General features: G+C 46.3%; 1 protein-coding gene across 1 annotated transcript in view; it reads right to left on the bottom strand.

The window, feature by feature from the left end:
• Nucleotides 1-26,264, bottom strand: part of LOC138513739 (cystine/glutamate transporter-like) — a 128,352-nt gene that overhangs the window by 97,907 nt on the left and 4,181 nt on the right. Inside the window, exon 2 of the mRNA XM_069628823.1 lies at nucleotides 10,453-10,579. Within this exon, the coding sequence (XP_069484924.1) occupies nucleotides 10,453-10,579 (127 nt within the window). The remainder of the gene's footprint in view (nucleotides 1-10,452; nucleotides 10,580-26,264) is intronic.

Genomic DNA, 26,264 nt, shown 5'->3' on the forward strand with positions numbered 1-26,264 from the left:
TAATCATCTTAAAAATTATAATGTACACGTTACAGAGCCTAATGGTGCGTCTAAGCAGGCATTCATGCGGGATGTGCGATTAAAAAAATCCCAAATGCCAAACATCAAGAATGCTAATATCCAGACCTTCATCATTGACAAACGAAACTTTGTTCTCTCTAATATTGGTAAAGCAGCTGGAATAGAGACTAGAGAAGACTTGCGTAACAAAGTCTTAGCCTGGTTGCGCCTTCATACAGGACCTGGGGTTGTTATACTGTTGGACTTGAAGGTCATTCACCGTATTGACCTGAGCGAATGGTGTACTTCTCCTAACAGTGATTGTGTCATAGTGGGTTGCGGGTCTAGTACTCTTCCACATTTTCTCAGCATTTGCAACTATTTCCCGAAAGGGGGCACTAACTGTAAAATAATTCTGAGTTTACAATCAGTGGGATATCCTATCATTCTTATCCTAGAATTATTTTTTAGTTCTCAGAATATTTGGGTTGTCCTTGGTTTTTAGGTCGTTTATTACTGTGCTTCATGTTTTTTGTTATATGTTGTACTTTTTCTATTGTTTGTCTGCTATGCGCCATCATACCTATGGTATGGGTCCATTGAGCGCCATATAAATAAATAAACGTAAACGTAAACGTAAACAAGCTTTGACACTCTCTTTTTGTTCATCCTCTGGCAAACTGACCTATCCCCTGCTCCAAAGACAATACCGACTCTCTGTCCACACCAAGAAGAGAGCCCACATCCATCTCTGTGGCATCTAACAACTCGGCTGATCTCTTTAAAATCTGCAAGGCGCTGGCCAATCGTGCTGCAGTCTCTGCCCCTCCTGTCGCCTCCCAGGCCCTTTGCACGGCTTTTGCCTCTCACTTCATCTAAAAAAACAGGACATCCTGTCCACCCTCTCTTCCCCTTCCCTTCCCCTCTTCTCCTCTCTCCTTCTGTGAACTCAGACCCTCCTACAGCCACCCCCCCACCCTCTTTCTCCTCCTTTCCACTTTTCTCCCCTGACGAAGTCACTAGACAAGTCTGATCTATGGAAGTCTCATCAAAACAGATTCATCCCTGTTCTTCTAAAACCATAAAGGACCACATTGCCACCCTTGCTCCTGCCCTGGCTGATTTCTGCAACCTCTCCTTTGCCTCAGGACCCTTCCCCTCCCCTCTGAAGCACTCTCTTGTGCATTCTCTATCTGCCCTTGTGTTCTATCGACCCCCTGGTGCGGATAGTTCTTTCTGCATGGATTTTCCCGCCTTTGTGCAAGAACTTGAGTTGAAATACTCTAACCTTTTTATTGTCGATTTCAACCTTCCATTTAATTCAACAAATGGATGTCCTGTAGCTAACTTTTTGGCTCTGCCTCAATTGGTCTTGCGTCCAACTCACAGACTTGGAAACATTTTGGATTTTGTTTGTGCCTCCCGGGCCTCTATTTCCATCTCACCCCTTAGCCCAGTATTATGGTCTGACCATTATATGGTTCCTTTTTCTTTTTCTCATCCGGACCCTATTGTTCCTGTGTCCAAACCTGCCACTTTTAATCGTAGTTAGCAAAGGGTTTCGAAGCCTGAACTAGTGGCCTCCTTACGGTCACCTCTCACTCAGGAGGTATCATGCTCCCTGGTGTCACAGGAGGCCTCTTTTGCCATGGTTGCTAATTGGCTGGCCCCTCTTCGCCTCCATAAATCAAAAAACCATCCGTCCGAGCCCTGGTTCGCTGATGACCTTAGGACTTGGAAGTTTTGCTGCAGACAAGCGGAGAGGAAGTGGCGTGCCACTTATTCCACTGATGCAAAAAGGTCTTTTCATCGTAAGGCTGTTATTTCTGCAAAGAAATCTTATTTTACTCAGAAGGTAGGGACGGCCATTAACCATCCTAAGGCCCTGTTTGAACTGGTCCATTCTCTTTCTTCCCCAGTTAAGTCAGGCACACAGGCGGTGCCCTCTCAAGAAATCTGTGATTCTCTTTCATCTTTTTTTCAAAATAAGATTGAAACAATTCGCCAAAATATTAGTCGCACTGTGGGTCAGTTGCCCACCTAGCTCCCCTCCTATTCATCTCAATCTAAGTCCACCAGGTCCACTTTCTCCATCTTTTCAGACCAGGCTGTTCTTATGGCTATTCAGTGGCTCAAATCTGCTTTGCCTACCAATCCTATCCCTTTGGTCTTTCTCAAGGAAATTTCTGGTGATATTGTGTCTTTGATCACCACGGCAGTGAATGCCTCGTTTCGCGATTGGTGTATCCCTAATGCTATGAAGCATGCACTTGTGATGCCCTTACTCAAAAAGCCCTCTTTGGATCCTTCTATTCTTGCAAATTTCAGCCCCATCTCGCTCCTCCCATTTTTGATGAAGTTGTTGGAATCTCTAGTTGCTCACCTTCTTTCTTCTTTCCTTGAATCGTCTGACTTCATTGACTCCTATCAGTCGGGTTTTCGGCCTGGGAGGGGTACAGAATCACTACTCACCTCAGTACTGAATGACCTGGCTCGCCTGGCTGATCAGGGTGGGGTCAGATCAGTGATATTGTTAGATCTATCTCCTGCGTTCAACAATGTCGATAATCCCACCCTGGTCACACAGCTATCAGCAGCTGGTCTATCTGGCCAGGTTTTGGCCTGGTTCTCTGCCTTTCTAGCCGGCCGCTCCCAGTCAGTGTCTCTTTCCCCTTTTTGTTCCGAAACGGTCATGTTATTCTGTGGTGTATCACAGGGCTCTGCGCTGTCGCCAATTCAATTCAACATCTATATTAGGCCTCTTCTCCACCTTATTCAGTCCCATGGCTTCAAGTGCTACTCCTACACTGACGATACGCATATTCCGGTCCATCTCGATCTCTCTCACCCAGATACTGCAGCTCGGTTTAGGGGTTGCCTTAATGACCTGGGTTCCTGTATGGCAGAGAACTGGCTTAAACTGAATGGCGACAAAACTGAGTTTCTGATGGTTGGGACCTCAGACCCTCTTTCTTTCTGGATGGCTGAATTCTGGACTAGCTCCCTGGGCCCCCTAACTGTTCCAGCCCATTCACAAATAAATCTAGGGGTATAAATCTCTGCATCTCTGTCTATGGAGAATCAGGTTGCAGCTGTCTGTAGTAATGGCCTCTTTGAGCTTACAATCTTGCGAAAAGTACTTCCGTTTATTCTGGCTAAATTTCAGGCGCCAGTGGTAGCTGCTCTGGTGCTCAGTGCAGTCGACTACAATTCGCTCTATCTGGGTCAACCGCTTTATTTGATTAACCGACTTCAGCTTCTTCAGAATGCCACCATAAGATCTATTCTCCATCCTCCTTTGGGGGCCCATATGACCCCTCTGCTTCAAAAGCTTCACTGGCTCGTTCTTTTTAAATTCCTTTGCATCAAAGTTGGGGCAGAATATCTTCAGGACAAAATTCTTTTGTAGGTTCCATCTCGCTCTCTCCGCTCTGTCTGCCTTTTTGATCCCTGTTCCTCGGTTTTGTCTGTCCCGTGTGGGTTGACGTGCCTTTTCAGTCTCAGCTGCAAAGGTGTGGAATGCTCTTCCCCTCTCCATGCAAGCTACCTCTGGTCACTTGGCTTTTCGTCATTTTCTCAAAACCCATCTGTACTAGGTCTTGAGTCAGTTCTGTTTGCCGGTTTAGGGCCAAGATGCCCTTGGGCGTACGTGCACTGTATAAATACTAATAACATAACATAACATCCTCTTCTCAAGAAACCCAAAGTTGATCCTTCTAGCTGGCTAACGATCGCCCAATTTCCATTACTCCTTTTCTGGGCAAACTCCTTGAAAAGCTGGCCATCTCTCAGCTTAACCTCCACTCCGATTCTGTTGGCTGTCTCCATGACCATCAGTCTGACTTTAAAGCTGCCAGAAGCATGGAAACTGCTCTCCTGAACATCTGTGAAGATTTGCTCTCCAACCTTCACTCTAACATTCCCTCTGTCCTCATCCTACTCGATCTCTCTTCTGCCTTCGTCACTGTCATCCATACCATCCTGCTCAACCATCTCCATTGCAACATGGGCATCACCAATCAGGCTCTGGCCTGGCTGACCTCTTTCCTCTCTGATCAACCCTCCCAGGTCCAACTTGGGTCCTTACTTTCCTCTATCTCCCTATCTACCTGTGGTGTTCTCCAGGGGTCCACCCTCTCACCTTGGCTCTTTAACCAAATACCTGGCAACTCTCGCCCACTGCATTGCCATTTTCTGCTCAAATTTGCAGTGCTGTGATGATGACACTCAACTCATTTTCAGGCTTCCCTCTTCCACCTCTTCTCCTTCTCTCATCTTCACTGCCTATATGCCATTCAGGATTGGTGCGCCACCAGCGATCACTTCTTGAATGCCAGCAAAACGGAGACCTCCTCATTGGCACACTTTCACCCTCCTTCCCTGTCACTCTCTGGCCGGCCTCCCTTGGCCCTCCTCATACCCCCACCTGCGAGGCCAAGAACCTCGGGATAATCTTTGACTCCACGCTTTCCTCCTCTGCCCACATTTCTGATGTCTCAAAAAAGTCAAACTTCCTACTGCACCTCCTCAGAGGTATTCTGCCTTTCCTCTCCTTTCCCCAGAAGCTCGCTGTCTCCCGAGCCCTGGTTCTCTCAAGGTTGGACTATTACAACAGCCTCATTCTAAATCTACCTGATTCTACTCTCCGCCCTTTGCAACTTATCCAGAACAGGACTGTGAGACTTGTCCTTGGCCTCAAGCCCTGGGATCGTATCTCTCCAGCTCTGAAATCTCTTCACTGGCTTCCAGTGGCTGCAAGGATTAAATTAAAGACCCTTTGCATTGTCCACAAGGCTTTCTGGGGCCTGGGTTCAAAATACCTTCAGCTGTCCCTCCGTAAATACATTCCGTCCCGGGCCCTTCATTACTCCACCTCTAACTCCCTCAGGGTCAGTCGTTTTTCTAAGAAACGAGCTGGGGGTAGATCTCTCTCTTCGGCTGAGGCCTCCCTCAGGAACAGCCTCCCTGCCACTCAAACTTGAGGAGAACCATCTCTGGTTCCGGGAGCATCTCAAGACCTTGCTCTTTGCTTCTGTCTTCTCTCCTCCTCTCCCCTGTTGATCTGTTCTGTTCTCGGCATTGTGCACCTGGTCTCCCTTTGTCTTTTGGGCCCAGGTTCTGGCTCACCCTGCCACCAACGCGCACTGCCTCCGGGCAATCCCTTGCGCTGGGGTCTGTATCTGTAACCCTACAGTTCTCCCACATTTTCCCTTTTCTGCACTTATTCAGACACACCCTGTCTGTTACCTTATTCCTAGCACTTGCCACCTGCTGGCTGCACTAACACTGTTTTTTGCTTTTTGTTATTTATTTATTCATGTTGTACTTGTATTTATTTTTTGCTCAGCACTTTCCACCTCTCCCCTCCTCCCTTGCACTTTCCCCTCTACCTCTCCCATGCACTGGCGCGTTCTCAATGTCACTGGGCCTAGTAAGATCGTTGTTTTGTTTCTCCCTTGTTCCCTTGCCTCGTTGCGCTCTGAAACACTTGTGTACGAGCAAGATACAAATAAAATATCAATATCAATATTGTTATAATTGTACTAATATGTGGCACTATTAAATGACTTTCTTCAAAGGGCGTTGTGGGCCCTGTTGGTTCTGCCTTTGACCTCCTTCTTATAAGTGAAGATTGACCACTCCAGAAAGGCCATAGGTTTTCCCAAAGGCCGGTCTCAGAATTCTAGATTGTTAGCGGGAGGGTTGAAAGTACATGAAAACACTTCACATCCCTAACCTTCGTTAGCTGCACCTCAAATTCTAATTTCTATCTCAACTCCGACATCATCTATACATGTATACGTGTCTTACAAAAACACCAGCCTGGATGTTGTGAACAACCACAGGTCCAGTGACCTGCATTCCTGCTCCCACAATCTTACCTTGAGAATGAAATACGTCCCTGTGTGTGTGAATCTGTCCATAGTCTTATTTCCTTTACCATGTATATGGAGGGCAGCCACTCCAAGGCAAATGACACCTCACTTAATTTTTAGTCCTTCCTTTGTCATTACTGTTCAATGTTCCAGAACCGGGTAGTGTTATGGTTTCCTTCTGTATTTGCCACGCCCATACTTTACGGTCTCAAGTGTGTGTGTGTGCCCCAAGACTAGCAACAGCCTTGTTCCTTTGCTTTGAGTCTGTTTGAGCTTTACCCATTCCGGATATTTGACTGTCTGGGCTAGATGGAATATTATCGTGCGTAGTGTTTATTTTTTTGCTGTCTTTCTTCTGCGCTTGCTGGTCCAGTAATAATCTTCCCGAGCTTCATAGCATTTGTCAATGCAGCTACCACTTGCCACGTGTGTATTTTTAGGGGGCAACAAGAGTGTTTGTCCTCCACCAACTTTTGTGGCACACCATTTGGACCCCCCTCATTTGGCAGGCCCCTTTCCTTTAGATGTCATGTCCCACCCCCCAACATTTTCAGGAAAGTTACTCCATTGCTACTTGCAGTAATCCGCTGCATTAATAACTCCTTGTAAAGGCATGCTCATTGTCACTGTAATGTGCCTCTTACGTCAGAGCCAACTATAATGCCCAGAGTGTTACACCCATATATCTACATTACATATATAGCTAGCCTACTCTTTCTGCATATTTTCCTCTCAGCGGTGGGGTTTTAGTGTTTTTTGAGTATTTGTATGTGTGCAAAGTAGGTCGTTTTATAAAAACCTTGCTTGGACCTTGCTTTTAGTTTGGTGCTTACCACACTTTGTTGTTTGAAGGCGTCTGCTGCTCACTCCCATCTTTGAAGAGTGTAGGCTACACTCGGCCAGGAGCATACCATTATTGAGGCAAGGGAGGTGTACTGTTCACTTTCTATCCGTTTTACCTTCATGACAGACTGACACGCCTCTGAGACCGGTTGTGGTTGAAGTTCGGGCACGGCGCATGTAAGCCGTTATTCTGCCTTGTACTTCCGGTCAGAATAGGATTCTGTCACGTTCAGTCAGGCGCCCTCGTTTGTGTGATCCCAGTGGGAAGGACACACCCTGCAAACTTCCTGTCTCCCTCCCGCTGCTTGGACCACTTCGATCAAGCGCCCTTACCCAATTGCCAACAATGTTAGCTCTTTTATCAGCCTAGTAAAGCGGGCAGCAGGGGGCGCTGGTGCGGATTGCAGCCTGCTGTGATTGAGAGGGCCGTGTGTACACTTCAACTGTGCATTAACAAAAGAGCATGGGGACACTGCCAAGCAGGGAAATGCATTTGCAGCTTTTATTTATTTTAAACTAGGAAGTTGGTGATCTATTTGTTATTCATGCAAAATAATTGTTAAGATGAGTAATATAGATACACGGACATTTTTTAAAAAGTGTATTGTGCACTTTGGCAATTCAACCACTTATTAATGGGAGCCAAACTGTTTGTTCACGTACACGAGGCGGTATATTTGTGAAGGATGCTTCAGGTGTTGGGGTTTTCCTGTGTTCCATTATAAAAAGAAAATTGGAGGCGCCCTATTATTTTACCGTGTGTTATCTGCCCCTCATGGCATCTATCATACAATGGAGGCGTCTCTTCTACTATGCAGGTGAGCAGTACATGCCTTCTACCCATGTGTGTGCCCCCACTGTGAATAGACACACACTTTGCACTGCTCTGTGTTTGTTGGCAGTGCAAAGTCGCTTTGCACTGCACTAAAAGTTCCATGAACCAGGCCCCCATAAACACAACAGAAGAAGTATAGACAATGGAAAAGGAAATGGCGGCATCCCGAACAGCAGCATTTACTGTATTATGGACCCACGTGGTGAACAGGAGCAGCCTTCTCGCCAAGGCAGGCTGAGGCACCGCTGCTGAAAATGTCCAATAATGCGCTTGAAATGTGTAACTACAGTCTGCTGTCTCTGATAAGAAAGGGGCTGGGCCTGCACTTCCTCACCGGGGACGTGCTAAGCTTAAACAACCAAATCTCAAAGCACCCATAGGGAAATGAGTGGAGTCACAGAAACAGGTCCTCGCCTCCACTCCACCCCCCCCCCCCCCAAAGTATTCTTCCCGGGTGCGTGCTGTGCGCAGAACATAGCTCACATTTAACACATTTAAGAGATGAAGGCGCAGTGGCAAATACTGGCTGCGTAAGCTGATGAGGTGAAGGCCGAGGGTGGTGGAGGTTGGGAAATGAAACGCAGTATTCTGGCTTCCCTGTAAACACTTTTCAACTCTCCTTTTTAGGTCTAGCTACAGAGATATTTAACTCTCTCATAGAGGTCTTGCAGCAGCATGTAGAGGGAGCCTATGGTGTCAATCAGCTGCCCACAGATGCAGAAATAGAACATCATGGTGAATGCTCTATTGTAGGGTCAGCCATTTTGTTGATGCAAGTTGGGCAGAGAAGGGTCAAATGTTGCTTTTTAGAGTTGCTCTTGTTTCCAACCTGCTTGGTACATTGATGTGTTCTTCAATTGTAAGCTGCATTGCAGTGTCATACTAACGAGGCTCTGAATCTATAACTATCACCTGCATCCTGATGTAGACAATGCTTAGCTAAAGAGACATTTCCACCAGTCCCTCCTCGGAATGCTAGGATACGCAAGCCAGTGTTATTGATTACTTCCGTGAGCCTGCTCTCTGAAAATGCTTCTGTTCAGTCTGTGATTGTGTTTTGTGTGACACCTTTGAGCTTCTTCAAATGCTACATTTTTCAGAATTAATCAAGGATATTTGTTGGAGAGCATTGCCACTTACAGAGTAGTGTTTTTGCAAGATAGTCGGATTGTTTCGTGAGGTTTGTGCGCTTGGGGGTTGTTGTGGCATACATTGCTTTTGTTAAAGTAGTTTGGGCCATTTCCCCATGAGCCAGGCTGTACCTTTCGTCGGCTCATTGCATTTTGACCAATACAAGCTTCTCAGGCCTGCCATCTTGGAATGGGTTGGAGACACCGTTGTGCTGGAGCATGACACGATATATTATAGTGAATACATCTCTGCTTTGAGAGCATTTTAAATGTGCTCATTTTCCATTTGTGATACAACCTTGAGTTGTGACGTGTAATGTAATGATACATTATCGTAAATAAATCCTGGTATTATATCATAGAAACTTGGGTGAGGGGGAATCTGAAAGTAGTGTCATTGTTTCCATTAAGTATACAGAGCTGCTTTTTTTGTAAAGCAGCTTGTGGTATTTCTCGTCACTGTATTGGCCTGCATTCTAATATCACCATGTATGTACAGCTCTATGGGCTTCATCACGAGTTGGGCGGTATCCCGACTGGGATACTGCCAATGTTATTTGCGTTACGTCTGGCGGTATTGGGCGGTAAACATTATTCCCCATGGGGTCCATCAATTCTCGCCGCAATTACCGCTGGAGGTATTACCGCACGGTAATTGCGCTGAAAATCATCAATTTTCACCATATTCAAGATTGGGCTGACCCTTAAATACAGTAGTAATCCAGTTACCGCCACATTTAAAGGCTACCGCCCAACTCGTGATGAGGCCCTATACCTGAAAATGTTCGACGTTAGATTGAAGGTGTTTATTCTCACATCTCTGTCCATCTGCTTCCTCTCTGCATTCAAACCTTTCTAACCAGTATGTGAAAGTGTAACATGGTTTAGCGGAAGAAAGCAGCGGGACCTGCTTCATGGGTGTGCACACATGGGACATGGCTGAGTTCCGGAGCGTGCACTAAAGGTCTTGCTAAAGACATATAAACACAAATAAAGCGTATAAGCAAACAGGTGGCTTAGAAATGTGCTAGACATTATGTGGTGGAAGCCATAGGAGGTCTACAAGGCAAATCTACAGTGCCATGCATTGCCAAAGCCCAATGGTCTGCTATGCAAATGCAGGTGGTATGTGCATGGTTTGATCGGGGCGGCTATACAACGCAAACGTTAGTCACTACATGCACACATTAAGGCCCCTATTACCTACACTCTCCGTTCCAATGGGTCCAATAAACTGGCCACCCCAAGATAAAGCTGAAAAACCGTGTAGGTGCTAGTTTTGTTTTGATGCATGTGCACGAGGTCTTTGGAACTCCCTTCCGATCAACATATGCAATAGCTCATGTCTTACCAGCTTTAAAAAGGCTATAAAGACTAATTTCTTTACTTGAAAGGATTAGGTCACTTCCTCATGTAGTTTGATTACTGGTTTCTGACTCATGGCTTCCATTTTGTTTGTGATTTCTACGGCTTCTTGTGTGCACTGAGGCCTATGGGCGTGCTGCGCTATAAAAGAAACAAATACTAATGATACATGCCAGACCTAGTGGCTTTCCCAATGCTTCAGCCAAACATGTAGCCGGATCGCTGTGATCTTCACTCATGTTCAATATCTCTCACTCTTGAGTCTTCTGCCACTGTCAGCCCTGGACCCCTATTTCATACTCGCCTACGATCTCAGGATCTTCTCCTGAGGGACATATGCAGAGGCGATTTAGTCATCAGTATGCGCATAGCAAGCAAGCAGCGGCACAAAGCAGCTTCTTACCGAATCATAACAAATTCTGCCCACAGTCGGAGGAAGGCCGGCAACGGCCCCAATGTTTCCAGTAGGTAGATATAGTGCCCTCCAGACTTTTTGATGCTAGTGCCAAGGTCAGCATATGACAGAGCTCCTAAAATGAAGACAATGAAAATGGAAAATTAGACAACATATGACTGCAAGTCTGGAATTGTCATGTTGGGTGTAATACAAGGATAACATGGTTATTAAACATGCATTATACTTCAATAGAAAATCAGGAAATGGTGACCGTACTGTATGCAATCAATGCCAGAAGCAATAGGTCTGGCTTTTTTGTATTGTCATCTGTAACGCTTTTGTTACTTGCTCGTGAAGTGCAGGTTAGGTCGGTTGGTACATGTTACAACATGTTAATGGCTGCTTCAGAGCAAGGTATATTTTGAAGGTAGTTTTAGCAATGGTGGAGTTATTAGTGGCGGGATTCACTTTCTCCTGCACACCTCCTCTTTTCTTGTTTCTGAATCAGACCAGCAGCCTGGATCCTGGTTTGTCGGGGAACCAGCTCCGGGGTTACCATTTGTTTAGAAGATTTATGGGGATGACAAACTGTGGATCAGTTGGGCGCTGGTAGGGTATGATGGTCCAGTGGTCGCTGTTGAGCGAATTAATCAATTATATGGTCCAGTCAAGTCTTTTTTCAAGGCCAATTAAGTTAGGGGGTGGGCTTCAAGATGCTGTAGTCTGGTCCTCCCAGATTAAGGGTGCCAGGGGGGCTGGATAGCCGATCGTTGGCAGGGTCCGGCGAGTTCGTTGCGTGCAAGCGTTCTCGGAAATCCGTGTGCTGGCCAACGATCGGCTATCCAGCCCCCCTGAAAAAGACTTAGGTTGAAACGCGCGTCAGCTGTGTAGCGATTTACCATGTCAAAAATTGTCATTCATTTCTACAATGATGTTTTCTTTGGTGCTAATTAACCAAAAATAAACAACCAAATTAATGACTAAGACTTGACTGGACCATATAATTGATTAATTCGCTCAACAGCGACCACTGGACCATCATACCCTACCAGCGCCCAACTGATCCACAGTTTGTCATCCCCATAAATATTTTGAAGGTAGCACTGCTGCTGTCATGTGGTGACTGTACACTCAGTGCAGGAAGTGCAATTGCTGTCATCTGGTGACTGTGTACTATGCAGGTTCTACTGCTGCTGTCATCTGGTGTCTGTGCTCTCAGTTCAGGAAGCACTGATGCTGTCATCTGGTGATTGTGCTCTATGTACAGGTTCTACTGCTGTTGTCATCCGGTCTCCCTACCCTCAGTGCAGGAAACACCACTGCTGCCATCTGGTGACTGTGCCATATGTGCAGGTAGGTACTACTGCTGCTGTCATCTGGTGTCTCTACACTCAGTGCAGGAAGTGCTGCTGCTGTTGTCTGGTGTCTGTACACTTTATGCAGGTTCTACTGCTGCTGGCATCTGGAGTCTGCACACTCAGTGAAGGAAGCACTGCCGCTGTCATCTGGTGTTTGTACACTTGATGCAGGTTCTACTGCTGCTGTCATCCGGTTCCTGTGCACTCTGTGCAGGATATACTGCTGATGTCATCTGGTGTCTGTACACTCAGCGCAGGAATCTCTGCTGCTGTCATCTGGTGTTTCTTCACTCGATGCAGGTTCTACTGCTGCTGTCATCTGGTGGCACTCAGTCCAGGAAGCTCTGCTGCTGTCATCTTGTGTCTGTACACTCAGCGCAATAATCCCTGCTGCTGTCATCTGGTGTCTGTACACTCAGCGCAGGAATCTCTGCTGCTGTCATCTTGTGTCTGTACACTCAGTGCAGGAACCTCTGCTGCTGTCATCTTGTGTCTGTACATTCAGCGCAGGAATCTCTGCTGCTGTCATCTGGTGTTTCTACACTTGATGCAGGTTCTACTGATGCTGTCATCTGGTGTCTGTGCACTCTGCGCTCTTAGTACTGCTGCTGTCACACTGTGTTGTAGCCCCCAAAACACGAGCAGCCCAGTTTTGCAATGCTAGATCTATCTTAGGAAAGGATTTTTGGTAAAGGCAACATAACTATTGAAAAGATCCCTGCAATGTATTTCATTGTATGAAGCCTCAGCGAGCATTGTGAATGTTTTCATTTAATGGTCCAAAACTGGTGGACACCCCACAAACTTCCCAGCGGCAGTCAATCCTCTTCGGATAAATCTCATTTGGCATAGACAGAATCAGGTTTGCTTCAGGAAATATAACAAATCTCTTGGAAGGAGCTGTGCCCATGTTGGGCTACTCCATAAAAGCGCCCCCATGCAAAAGGAGTACCACATGAGCTTATTGCTACATCATTACTGAACTCCATGGTGTCCCATGAGACTCAAAAATGGGGAATACCAGAATGGTCTGTATGACTTGGAATCATCCATTAATGAGCCTATACGGTAACAGTAAACAAGTATATACCGCCACACTCTTAATCAGGCCCTTAGTCTGCATCAGGCGATGTCACAGAGAGGCAAGACAACCAAGTGTTTGGTACTTTGTGTTTATCTGTAATCCTGATGCTTCTTTTGTCTTTAGCTCAGAATCTGCACCTGTGTCACTTGAAACTGTGGGGGAGATTTATCATGTTTCTGCTTCATCCACTCTCCCAGTGAGACCCCCAGCACGTTTTTCTTCTATCCAGAATGAGGGGAGCCTGTTTACCCTCATTCATTCTTATTTGCTCTGACTCTTGGAACTCTGTTCTCTGTTTTATCTTGGAGTATGCTTTCCTCCATATCTCTTTAAAGGCATGAGTGTTTAACTTTTGCAGCACACGGCACCCTATCCGCAGTGTTGCTGGGAACCCTTTGGGTTCTCCTTTGAGATTCGTTTACTTTGTATCCTTCCTAAAACTTGATACTATGATAGATTGGCACACACCACTTTATGTAGAGTGCTAATGGGATACCTGGTATCTCCCTTCTCTCTGCTCCTGTGACTTTATAGACACAGTGACAACCCTACAATTATGGCTGGTGACAGTGGCGTGTTCTACTAACTATTGTGCTATTTCTTTTTTTTACCGCAGACTGTATTCCCAGTCCCAGTTGTGCACAATAGGGTCACCTATGTTCTTACACAGTGGCTCCTTTCTATTAGCCTTTCTTCTACCCTTCTGGGAGGGGGAGGTCTGTGTGTGTGTTTTGCCTTTGGCAGGAACCCTTGGGTGTTCCTGCCTAGGCTCTAGTGTGTCTGCGAAGGCAGGAGGTGGGGGAGGAGTTTTACACTCCCCTGCTCTTTGTCTGCCAGAGTTCCTGACCATAACCAGTTCCCACTGGGGGGGGGGGGCTGACTGTCCTGATTGGATAGCTACCCGCCCCATTCTGTAAAATGCTGAGAGAGTTTGCAGAGGAGTGTGTGGGAAATCCGAATTAAAGGTGAGGATCCTGTGGTGAAGGCAAGTCGACCACTGGAAGAGAAGATCCGAAGCTGAAGATGACCAGAGATGCCTGCAAACCCTTCCAGTAACGGTGAAGTGACCACTGCTGTCCTGACCCAGTTTTCTTAGCGACAGAGGAGCTCCGAAGAGGACGACCCCTTCCCTTTGGCTGGTGGGACCAACCAGCCCGAAGACGAACTACAAGTCGAGCCATCTCCTGAGACCGCAAACATCAGGAGACCTCCAAACTATTTGCAGTGCAACGTCTTTGCAAGGCGAATCTGTCCAGAACTTTGACTAGCTCCAGATGGACCTCCAGAGGCACGATGCCACTCACCTAAGACCCTCACCAGAGTGCAGGAATTCAGAATCGAAGAAGATCGACCGGGCAAATACCATCCTTTGTTGGAGCTGATAAAAAGGCATCAAAACCACGGACCGACCAAGGAGACTGAAGAAAGCTGTGCCAAGGGTCCTCTCGAGACTGCTGCCGAGCCATCCCATTCAGAGTCCTTCCTTTCGTCACCAGACCGAGGAATCATGAGAAGTCTGTTGCTGCTGCACAGAGGAGAACCCAGCTGCGTTTACTTCTTCTAACCTAAGGTACTGTGGGGTTAAAGGTAGAATTTACCGTAAACCAAAAAGTTGCTCCAGTGTGTCTGGAGTGCGTGAAGAGGTATCCAGGTGCCCACCCTACGTTTGGCCTAGGCTTGCCAGCTTGTGTCCCCTTAGGTATTCCTTTTGCAGGGTCCCCCTAACTTGTGTTGTATTGCAGAGTATCTTGTTCTAGTGACTCAACTTTGCCTATTCTGATACTTTGTAAGACTCCACTCATACAATGACTTTATGTATAGTATGGGATTGGACTTTAAAAGCATTAGAAGCTCCGAATAGTGTCTCTAGAACGTTAAGATCTGCTGCTGTGTGTATAACATACCTTTTTCCTTCCAAAAGACTTTAAATGATGTGATTTTGCTAACTAAATACAATTACCATTTATCTGTTAAGCAACGTGCCCGCGCAGTGTTAGGCAGAATCCTGTGCAGTTCCCTTGGGGAACACTGCAAAAAGATTAAGACTACAGGAGTAAGCAGTAAACCCAATTGGTAGCAGTCTGTACCACCCAGATTTACCTGGTAGCTGTGGTTGAGCAGTCAGACTTCTCTCAAGATGAGTAGGGCAGTATACAGAGGATACACAATAGGGTCAAAACACATTGGAGCAAACAAACACTGAACAGAGCATGGTATCAAAAGTATATAATTATTTATTTAAAACACACTTTAGGAAATACACTAAGCACTATAGATCAAAGCAAGTTCGAACACAATCAGAAAAAGTATACACACCTCCCTTAATAATTATGTAGACAAGTCTAGGTCAAAACACCACTATTTGTAAAAACAGATGCGAGCGCTTAACTTAGATGGCACTCCAATAATTAAGTTAGAGGGAGAGAAAAAGACAGGTCATGAAAATAAAACAGTTCCCAACACTTTTCTAAGACCAGAGCAAGCTAGTGAAGGCAGAGTCTACTGCAGAGCCAAAGTTCATAGGCCAGGGCCACTTTAAATGGAGCAAGGCGAAATGTGCCCAAGATCACACAGTTTAAGAATGCACTCAAGTCTTTGCCAAAATGTTCAAAAGAGGTTGGTTTGATGCGAAAGATAAAGTTAGAAGGTCTGGCGGCCAACCCACTTGGAAAGCCAAGGATTTAAGGGTCACCTTTAGCAATCCGTGGAAAGGGAGGACAGGTGGAACACAGTACCTTTAAAAGTGAGGAAGCTCCAGCAGTGGCAGTTGTTCCTGGCAGCGGGTGCAGTTTGTAGTTTCAACTGGGGAAGGAGAAGATCTCGTCGAGGAGGAAACTTGGAGTCGTTGCACTGCCCAGGGATGAAACCAGCTGCGGAGTTCGTCCGGTTAAAAGGTGCGTTCTTGAAACCAGCTGCGGAGTTCGTCCGGTTAAAAGGTGCGTTCTTTTATTCGCGGTTCCCGTGGACTGAAGCTTGGCTATCCGGCCGCCGGGTGCTTGGCACTGGCGATTCGACCAAGGGACGTCCTGGAAGGCAAATGTCAAACTGGTTGATCCCACCAGCTCAGGGGGAGAAGACTCTTACAGCAGAAGATCTTCTCTTGTCGTCGGGGAAGTGGTGAGGTCGTTGCAGCAGGGCTCCACCGGTGGTGTCATCGTTGCAGATGGCTCAGCTTCTCCCCTCTTCGGATTTCTCAGGTCCAGTGGCGACTTCTGAAGTTCCAGTCCCAAAAGCCCTGCTTTTATGCAGAAAACCCCCCATTCAACAGCCTAGCTGTCACTCATACATGCTAAGTGGTGAGCCGGGCGGCTATCCACTGGGCCAATCAGAACAGAGTGCAACCTGGGTTGCTAAGGCAACACAGTCCAGGGTGCCAATTCCCCCACCCACACATCCTGTGAATCCCAGACAGAGTGGCACCAGTTGGAGGGCTTCTGTGGAGAAGCCCGCCAAAAAGTGGAACAAAGGGCCCGACCTTGGTTGGCGTTACAGAGACGGACACATACGCCATTTTGCAAAAGAGTTCTGGCGAAAAGACCCAACCGGCGATTTTATATTCATTAAATAAACCGGCGGTATCTTTACAATGCACCAAAAAAGTGGTGCGTTTAAAATAAATGGGAAAATCCCATAGGAAATATTCCGGTGGAATATTTCGTGTGTTAACCACTGCCACCAGCCAGAAACTCGACGAGGGGGGACTGGACAGTGCCGCCTTGGAAACAGACCCAGGGGTAATCTAATTAACCCCTTCCAGTACTTCCACAATATGATGGTTTGTAATGGTTCTGTTCACAATTTTGGATTAATGAAGCCAATGGTGACTTTACATGCCCTGGGAGACAGTAGTCAGTCCCAGGGTATGGAGTCTATGTTTGGGGGTCACTATGACACCACTGTGTTACTGCACTGAGGGTGCGGTATAACACATATACCAAAACAGATGATACCCTATGGAGTAAACGACCCCATAGCCTATAAGCACATACCAAGTCAAAGACATACCTCAAATCATATCTAAGAGTGGGAAGGAAAGAGTCTCACTCTTAGCAGGAGAAAAAAACAAACCCCAAAAATTCAGCAAAGCTGCTGGGGGACTCACTAGGTTTGGGAAATTAGCCTTATAAGAGAATTCTCCCTAACACGCAGTAGTACCGATAATATGGTAGAACTGCCGTTAGTGTATACTCTATAACAACTGTAACTGCGAGAAACTACTATTGAAGTAATCTCCTTTGAAAAGTATTATTAAGAATTCATATATGTGTTGGTTAGTGAAATAAGTATTTATCTACCTTCCTTGTGTAAATAGGAATTAATGTATATTTCTGATATAACATTTACTTTGTAAGAGTTTCTTTGAACTATTGTACTTACTGTGTTCAGTGTACTTACCTACAGCTCACATCCTCCTCCTATGATAAGCCTGGCTGCTCTGCCATGCTACCAACATCCTTTGGGTAGTACAGACGTATAATATGAGTTGGGGACCTGTATGCCAAGGGATAGTTTTATAGATTCTTACCTCAAGTGGACTTTGGGAGAAAAAAAAAACTAACAGAAACCACCTGCCATTTCCATGAATTGGAAAAGTTGCTATTTGACATGCCAGAGTATTCTATGTAGGTACAAGGGGGCGGCGGGGGGTAGTTGCCCTGCAGAAAGATGCTGTTGCCTGAAATGCTGTCAAATGATACACCCTATACAGGGGACATCCACCAAGGGCTCTTTTTAACCAACTAACCAACAAAAAAAATGTATATAGCGCACACAAACCCGAAGGCCTCATGGCGCTCAAATGACAAATGGACATGGAAACAGGGAAAAGCTGCAGGTGCAGCTTAAAGAAGCAGGACGTCAGGTCATTCCAGGATTGCAGAATGCAAGGCTGTACCTGCTTCCCAATCCACCTCATGCAGAGGCGTGATTGCTCTGAGTGGGGTCGCTTAAGTCCGACTTATGGGCCTGTTCTTTGTTCTCTTTCTTCAGGGATGAGCTTGCGACCCCCAGCGACCCCCAAATGACGGCCATGCGATGTGGTCGAGTTATTCGTACTTGGAATGAAAGCGAGTAAAATCTATTGTAAAAGGTTTGCTAAAGATTTTTATTATGAAGTCAAAAATCTACTAAAATAAAGATTTTCAAATATAAAATCACAATCAAATGTTCAATATCATATGTGATAAAAAGCAACTAATGTATTCTCTGTATTGCCCCTTCCGTGCAAAAAAGCACATTACTAAATTCAAATATCTATAACAGATGAAGTGATTCTAAACTTGGCTGATAGTGACATCCACTGGGGAAGAGCAGTATTGCCACTCGTTTTTTTGATTTCGTTAACAAGCGAGGAAATTGGCTTGTGGGAAGTCAGTTGGGGGTTGGAAACTCTAAACAATAAATAGCACATTTATTTTGCCCGTAATGGCTGACTGGCTGCAGTGAGCTGATCAGCAATTGGTCCATGAGTGCCCTCTGAAGCATGCATGCATGCAATGCGGTGTAGGCTAGTGGGCAGAAGCGTCTCAGGGTAAGCATTGCTTTCGGGCACAGTGATTCGCTAATCCCTGACAACTGCTCACTGTGGGTAAAAGTGACCAGTCTGAAGATGATGAAAATAATTGCATCCTTAAATTATGCGACAGGCGACTGGCATCCACAGGAAACTGGGAATCGCCCTTTTTTGGGACTCCCTGAAAAAGGAGCAATATTTTGATATTTTTCCCATACATTTTTCTCTTAGTTCTTTACGCAGGGTTCGCCCTCATAACCCTTTTGCCACAACCTCTTCCAACCCACTTATTCTGTTCCCTGCTTTTTTAAATCAATTTTTCACTTTTTTTTGTTCCCTACATTTCCCTTCCTTTCCAGACATATAATTCTGTTATCTTTCAAAATCCTGCTGCTGTCGTGCGCTTAATTCGTTTCTCGTTCAAAGCCTGCGTCTGTCTGCTTCCTTTATTATTTACTTTCTTATTCAAAGCCTGCACCTTTCTGCATACTTTATTAATTACTCACCTGCATCAAATACTCTCTCGTTTACATCCTGCAACTGCATGCTTCATGAATTACTCCCTCGTTTAAGGCTGCATCAGTCTGCACACTTTATTAATTACTCTCTTGTTCAAAGCCTATGTCTTTTTAATGCTTTATTAATTGTTCGCTTGTTTACAGCCTGCACCTACATGCTTTATTATTAGTCTCTCGTTCAAGGCTGTTCAAGGCCTGCGCCTGCATACTTCATTAATCCTCGTTCAAGGCCTTCGTCAGTCTATGTTGGGAAAGATTTCCCTTTTAGGCAGCTTTCCCTCCATATTCTATGGGCCCCCCACGGTTTGCTTTTGTTTTTGGACCTGTCCTGACTTGTTACAGAGAAGTGACGTCAGCTTCACGTCTCTGGCCTTTTGCTCATTTTGTCATGGGGATACTGATCCGTCCTTCAGACTATCAGCACTGGGAAACTATGTTTCCCTTTTGTCTTTTGCTTTTTACTCATTTTGGTAAATTTTCTAACAGTGCACACAGCATCTTACATTGCAGCGCATGGGGATACATTTGATCACCATAGCCTTTTACATCAGGATTGTTGGTTACTTTTATATGTACCTAAAGACAAGCTGGTGGCAGCAGATATATTTTTACCATTTATGCAGCATTTCTAGTGTGCACATTGGTGTTTGCTGCATCTGGCTACTAAACGTGGCTAGTGCCCTAAAATGGCTGTGCCGCGAGATTATTTGCTTGTTCTTTGGCCATATTGTTTCTTGTCCTTCTTCTTGCCTTCTCAGGTCAGGAAATCCCTTATATGGTCATGCATTCGCTCGGGAAAACTGCATATTTCGCGAGCTAGTGCTTGCCATTTGTGTGTGGCTCAGAAAGTGGATGGCACTGTCTGGGCCCATTTCACAACTGTGGTGCCAGATAATCTGGTGTGCAGACATGAGTAAAACCCACAGTGGTCCCTGATTGGACAACTTTTGGCTAAGTGAGTGGTGCAGATCCTTACCAATGGTGGGCTGCTTTTTGCCATGAGCCAGGATTGGGATAAGAAGAAGACTCCTCCAAACATTCTAGTAGATCAGAGTTGGAGCCATGTAACTGTGTAGCCTCGCAGCCAACCGAAGACCCGTGGATGACTCCTGAAGAGTCCTGGAGACCTTTCCTGCAATTGCCCTGGTGAAGCTTTGCTGGACTACCTGGCCTGAGAAGACCCTCTGCAGTGCTTTGACACTTGGACTGGTGGGACAAACCAACATGGATGACTTTTCGTGCTCCTGCAGACCTGAGCCCTCGGAATCATATTAGGACTACCCAGTGGACAAACCAGCACTGAATTGCGTTACCATGCCAGAAGTGTTGTTGTTCCGCATTTTCACCTGGAACTTCAGTGGCCGCCATCTCGTGCCACAAGTCGCGAAACTTCCAAGTTTCATCTTCCCAGCATAAATGGTTCCTGCATGGCAAGGACTTCTTTGACTGCCACTGGAGAGACGCCTGCTGTCGCCCGTGTGCGGTGACTGTCGCTGGAACCATATTTCTTCCATCTGGTAGAGTGCCTCGAAGAGGCCTGCATTGGGGGTTGCACTCAGCTCCTGGACCCAACCGTAATCTTCCTTGCACACGCAGCTCATGGGCACATTCTACTGGATCCAACAGCGGGAAACCTACCTCCAGCGACTCAGAGTCGACCTGCCTAGTCACTCGAGAAAATCAGAGTCAGGGTGGTGAGTAATCACAATACTTACAGCCACTCCTGTCTCCTCTAGTCTCCCCTATAATAAATCTTAGAATAAACGTTTGTTTATTCCATTCCTTTGCTTTTTAAACGCTTGTTCTAAAAGCTGTTCTAAATGATAGTAAAAGCATCTTATGTACCTGTTATATTCTTGAGAAGTCTTCTGGAAAAATGTTCACCACCACAAGAAGCTTTCCTACCTTTGTACCCTCTCCTGAGAAGGAACGTTATGACTTTTGTGATCCGGACGCCATTCAACGCAGGGATTGGATTAATAAAGTTATGATATTATTCTTGTGAACTGGTTTTCCCAAGTGCATCATTACTTACCTTCCTTTCGTGTGTTTAAGTGAATTGTCTGCATTCCTACGTTTGATAACTGAGTGTTGTGTGATAATATCACCTGCTTGATACATTTTTCTAGTGTGTTTTGGTCCTATAATAAATAAAGTATTTTTGTACCTACCTGTCTAAGCAGAATCATTCTGTGCTTCACTGTGTGGACTCACTGTGGACCCCTAACCATGCTCACTCACTCCTGAGACTAAGCCTTGACCAGTCTCCATGTTTACCTCAATTGGGTTTGGCTAACCTCTCAGAGTTCCCCGTTGACTATAACTAGGGTGCCTCCTGAAATCTGTCCACCAGGCCAGATACTAGAAAACCCATCTTAACAATCGGCACCTCAATGCTTTCTCATTTGTTCTCTTGTTCAGAGCCTGCAACTGCATGCTTTATTAGTACTCTCTTGTTCAAGGCCTCCTTCTCCATGCATGCTGTTTTAATTACTCTCTTCTTCAAAGCCTGGACTTGCATGCTTTACTATTACTCTCTCATTCAAGGCCTGCATCTGTTTGCATGCTCTATTAATTGCTCACTTGTTTAAAGTCTGCACCTGCATGTTTTATTGTTACTCTCTCATTCAAGGCCTGCTTCTGTCTACATGCTTTGTTAATTGCGCTCTCGTTCAAAGCCTGCGTCATCCGATATGCTTTATTAATTACTCACTTGTTTAAAGTCTGCACCTGTATGTTCTATCAATTACTCTCTATCTAGTTCAAAGCCAGTGCCTGAATTCTTAGTTAATTACTCCCTCGTTCAAGGCCTGTGTCAGTCTGCATGCTTCACAAATTACTCTCTCGTTCAAGGCCTGTGTCAGTCTGCAGGTTTGATCAATTACTCTCTTGTTCAAAGCCTGCATCTGACTGCATGCTATTTGTGTTACTTTCTCTGGGTAACCATGAATCCTTATAAATTCAGTCTCTTTCATTGCCAGCTCGCCAATAAGTAGAACTAATAGCAAGCCCTAGAAACCGAATTGTGTGTATCTGATTCATGGATGACACGCAGGCACGGCTGAAGAAGTGTGGGGCCCCATTTCAAATTGATGGTTGAGGCCCCCTCTTGCTCAGAGCCGGAAAACATTCTGAGGCACCCATGGGGCGTATACATTATTATGGAGACAAATACAGCCGAGGGTTAATAGCTGCCAATTATCACGATACAGCCAACCAGCTGAAACACTAAATGCCCACTGATTATCACCTCGTTGTCTTTCAACAGAGGTTCCTCCACATCAGTCCAAGGCTGACAAAGAATAATTTATAGCTTTTCAGTGGGTATTTAGTATTGCAGCTCCCTGCTGGCTCGCTTTTTCGTGAAAATAGGCAGCTATTATCGCCCTGGTGTATTTATTTGCTTAAAATGTGCGCTTTGCAGAGCTTGCATTACTAGCTTTTTTTGCTGGAACCCTTCATGTTGTCACTTCCAAGTGACGACTGACTGCAGGACTCCAGCAAATTCAGCTTGTAACGCAAGCGCTGCAAAGCGCACATTTAAAGCCTGAGAATGAAAATAATATGGAAAGGAATCTATTGCCATATTAGAAGACTGCTGACTGGTAACATGGGAGCAATTGCTGGGGGCCCCACTGCTGCTTGAAGCCCCTTTCATTTGAAATGTTTAAAAGGCCCTGACGCCATCCCCGATGACAGGGAGTTTGCAGCCCCGTAGCATTGGATCCAAAAGCCTAGGAGTTGTCCTCAGCTCAAAAATGACTGTTGGACCATGTCCGGTCTTTGGCTGCCACTAGCCCTGCCTACTCTGCTATGGCTTTCCCTTTAGCCCTTTGGTGATAAGAGGTACAGTCAGCCACTCACGCCTTGATTATGCAAACTCTCTCCACTTTGGACAACCTAAAACATCAACGTTCCCAGTAGCAAGACTGGTGGCTGGAAAGAAACTCTGCTGGGGTCATTTTGTATGTCCTATGGATCTGTAACAATGGCAGTTAAAGTAGGTATGCTTTGGTCGTGGGATTTTCTCTGATTTGGTAGGCAGAGTTGCAGAGTGGAATTAACTTAACTGGCCTGCCTGCTTTTGAAGACCATCCTGTTAAATCCTCTTGGATTTCCACCAGCATGATGCTCGCTTTCAAATGGGCCAGAACGTCTATGGCAGACGTAAAAGCCTTGTGTAAGGCTTTTACGTCTCCCATTAACGCCACAGCTCATTTTCATTAATTTGTATGGCAGAGAGGAGGGCGGAACGCAAGTTGCTTTTCCACTGCCCTCCTTCCTCTCCCTCATACAAATGCTCCAGCATTTGCGCCAGCATGGATTTTCATGCAGGTGCAAATTCTGGAGATCCCTGTGGAGTCTCCCGGCTTTATGCACCAGCATGAAACAGGCAGACCCCATAGGGATCCATTGCACACACTGCCTGCCATGCTTGCAGGCAGTGTGCACCATTACAATTAAACGCTGCCTGACATGGTAAGCACGCAAGTAAAATGAAACACTGATCGCACATCGGGCAGTGTTATAATTGTAATTGTACATGCTGCTTGCCATGGTATGCAGCGTTTACTCATTTTGCACAATGGAGTGGAACTGTGCAGAGCAAAAGGCGGCGTACTCCGCGTCCATCACTTTTTGCCCTGCACATTTGCACTCTGTCATGCAGGTGATGAAAATTTGGAGGCGGGGACCTGGCTACCCATGAGTGCAAACATACCAGGTCTCTGTCAACAAATTACGTTACGGAGCAACATGACCTCCCATGTATTTTATGCTGGAAGAAAACCAATGGATACATGGAATCCACCTGAAATTGCCACCTGGGTAAAAGCAGGTGGATTCCATTGTAATTGCTGCCACTAAATATTAAATGCGAGAGGGAGTTCCACAGCTCCCACAAGGTAGTACAATAGTGAAGAGCAAAGGCGATTTCACCTATATTTTGCTCCTAACTTTTCCACTACACTGTGGACTGTGGACAAGATGAACATTTCTCTGAATTGCACAAAAAAGGCAAACAGACACGTTCCACTCTGTGCATATAAACACTTCCATGAGCATGACACCCCCCGGGCTCCAGCTTTCAGTCATATAGGCACTCGTCTGGCTCACCGTAAGCACACAAATCAGCTTTCTGGCCCCCTCATCCAGGGCTTTAAGTGGGCCGGGGCTAGTCGGGGGCCAGGCCCTGGCATTCTCCAGAAAGGGCTCCCGAGCTGGGGCCCTGCCAGGGCCCACCCCGACTAGCCCCAGCCATGCCAACACCTCAGACAGCCGTGTAGCCGAAGTGCTGCACAGTTACACGGACTGCCTGCAGGTGTCAGCACTTTGGAAGTACTGACATCTGCAGACAGCCAGTATTACCATGGCTTCGGCTACACGGCTGTCAGATGACTCTGAACTCCGAAAAAGGAGGGGGGCTGGAGAGCCCAGTCTCTCCTTTTGTTTCTGAGTAAAGAGTCGTCGTGCAGCATGAAGCCTTTTAAACGAGGCTTCATGATGCGTGATAACTCTTTACTCAGAAACAAAAGGCAAGACTGGGCCCTCAAACCCTCTTCCTGTTTCAGAGTACAGAGTCATCACACAGCAGGCAGCCCTTTCATTCAAGGAGCCTGTGGTTTTTAACCATGTGGCGCTTTGAATGAAAGGGCTGCCTGCTCCGTGTGAGAGCTGGGGCACACTGGTGTCACACCTTTGGTGCGCCCAGCTCCGACGGGCTGGGCGCTCCAAAGGTAATTATGCCAGTGCGCCCCAGCTACCCTTCTTTCACCATCACCCCCTCCATTGGTGAGTTGGGGGGCTCTTTTTAGGGCCGTGGCTGAAGTTCACACATACATAGGCCACGCCCCAAACAAGAGCCCCCCTCCAACCACCTCGATTTAGCATCCCACTTAATCCACTGCCATCACCTCACCCCGAAATGCATGCATGGAATAGGTCATTGATAACATATAAAATACACAACATCCCTGGAAACACTAACTGCTGCTGGAGTGGTCCAAGTGGTCATGTTCCCGCCCAGACCCACCTACTGCGTCACATCCCTGAAAGCACTAACTGCCGGCGCCACCCGAGTAGCTGGCATGCTGCACCAGGCGCTTTAAGTGGGGTAAGAAATCGAGGGGTGGGGCCCTCATTTGGGGGCATGGCTTGTGGGATGGGCGTGGCCTTTAAAACATACATAAACCATAGTAAGGTACGCAAACATTTTATATATTTTTATGCGTACCTTACTATGGTTTGTGTAGTATGCAAGCTATCTTTTCTAAACATAGACATGTGTAAAATATTTCTATGTTTATAAAAGATGGCTTGCATACTACACAAACCATAGTAAGGTACGCACATTTATATATTTGTTTGCGTTCCTTACTATGGTTTGTGTACTTCAAGATGACTTGAAAAGTACATAAACCATAGTAAGGTACGCACACAAATGTATAGCATTTATATATTTGTGTGCGTACCTTATGGTTTGTGTACTTTCCAAGTCATCTTTGTTAAACATTTCTATGTTTATAAAAGATGGCTTGAATTGTGAACTTTTCAAGCCATCTTTTATAAAGCTCGAAATATGTGGAGGAGTCCCCAGGTTCGCCGAGGGTTAAAGACACCTCGGCGACCTGCGGAAACAAAGGCACAGTAACTTCCTCTGGTGACCCCTCGCGGGAGAGGTCACCATAGGAAGTTACAGTGACTGACAGAAGTGCCAGCCAGCTACAGCTTGCCTGACCTAATTGCGGGCGCATCTCTCAACGCATCTGCGGCCGCGATGGGATAATGCATCCTGCCAATGTTGTGATGGCACCGGGGGCCCCTGGCTCAACCCCACTTTTGGGAGACTGCCGGGGCACTGGCTGCACCTACCTACTGCGTTCGGTTGGAGAACATGTTTGTTTTTCTGCGGTTGTCGCGTATTAGCAGTATGGTGCTGGTCTGGGAGTCTAATAGCAGCCCCCCGCGCCACCACCTTTACTTTATGACCCTCGCTGCTCTTGGGCTGATTTACTGAGGTTTCCATATTGTTTAACAATTGTTACTCACAAAATCAAGCTACAAGCATTCACTAGGGCCAGTGAACTATGGTGTCTGGGTTCTTAAAAGCTGGTACAATCTGTTGCAATGGGCTACACTGCCTGTATGCAGAGCCGGCGCAAGGCGTGTGCAGCATGTGCGGCTGCACTTGGGCCTGCGTCTGCTAGAGACCGAGCAGAGGGAGCCGTTGACTCCATTTTGAGGCTGCAGAGTGGGCCGTGCTTGGAGTCCCTAAGCTTGCTGCAGTCCACTCTGAGCGCACGGGCGGCACACACTGCAGCCTGCATGATGATGGGCGAGCTTGCCAG

Source organism: Ambystoma mexicanum, chromosome 12 (genome assembly GCF_040938575.1).
Source record: "Ambystoma mexicanum isolate Mex_15411 chromosome 12, UKY_AmexF1_1, whole genome shotgun sequence".
Classification (NCBI taxonomy): Eukaryota; Metazoa; Chordata; class Amphibia; order Caudata; family Ambystomatidae; genus Ambystoma; species Ambystoma mexicanum.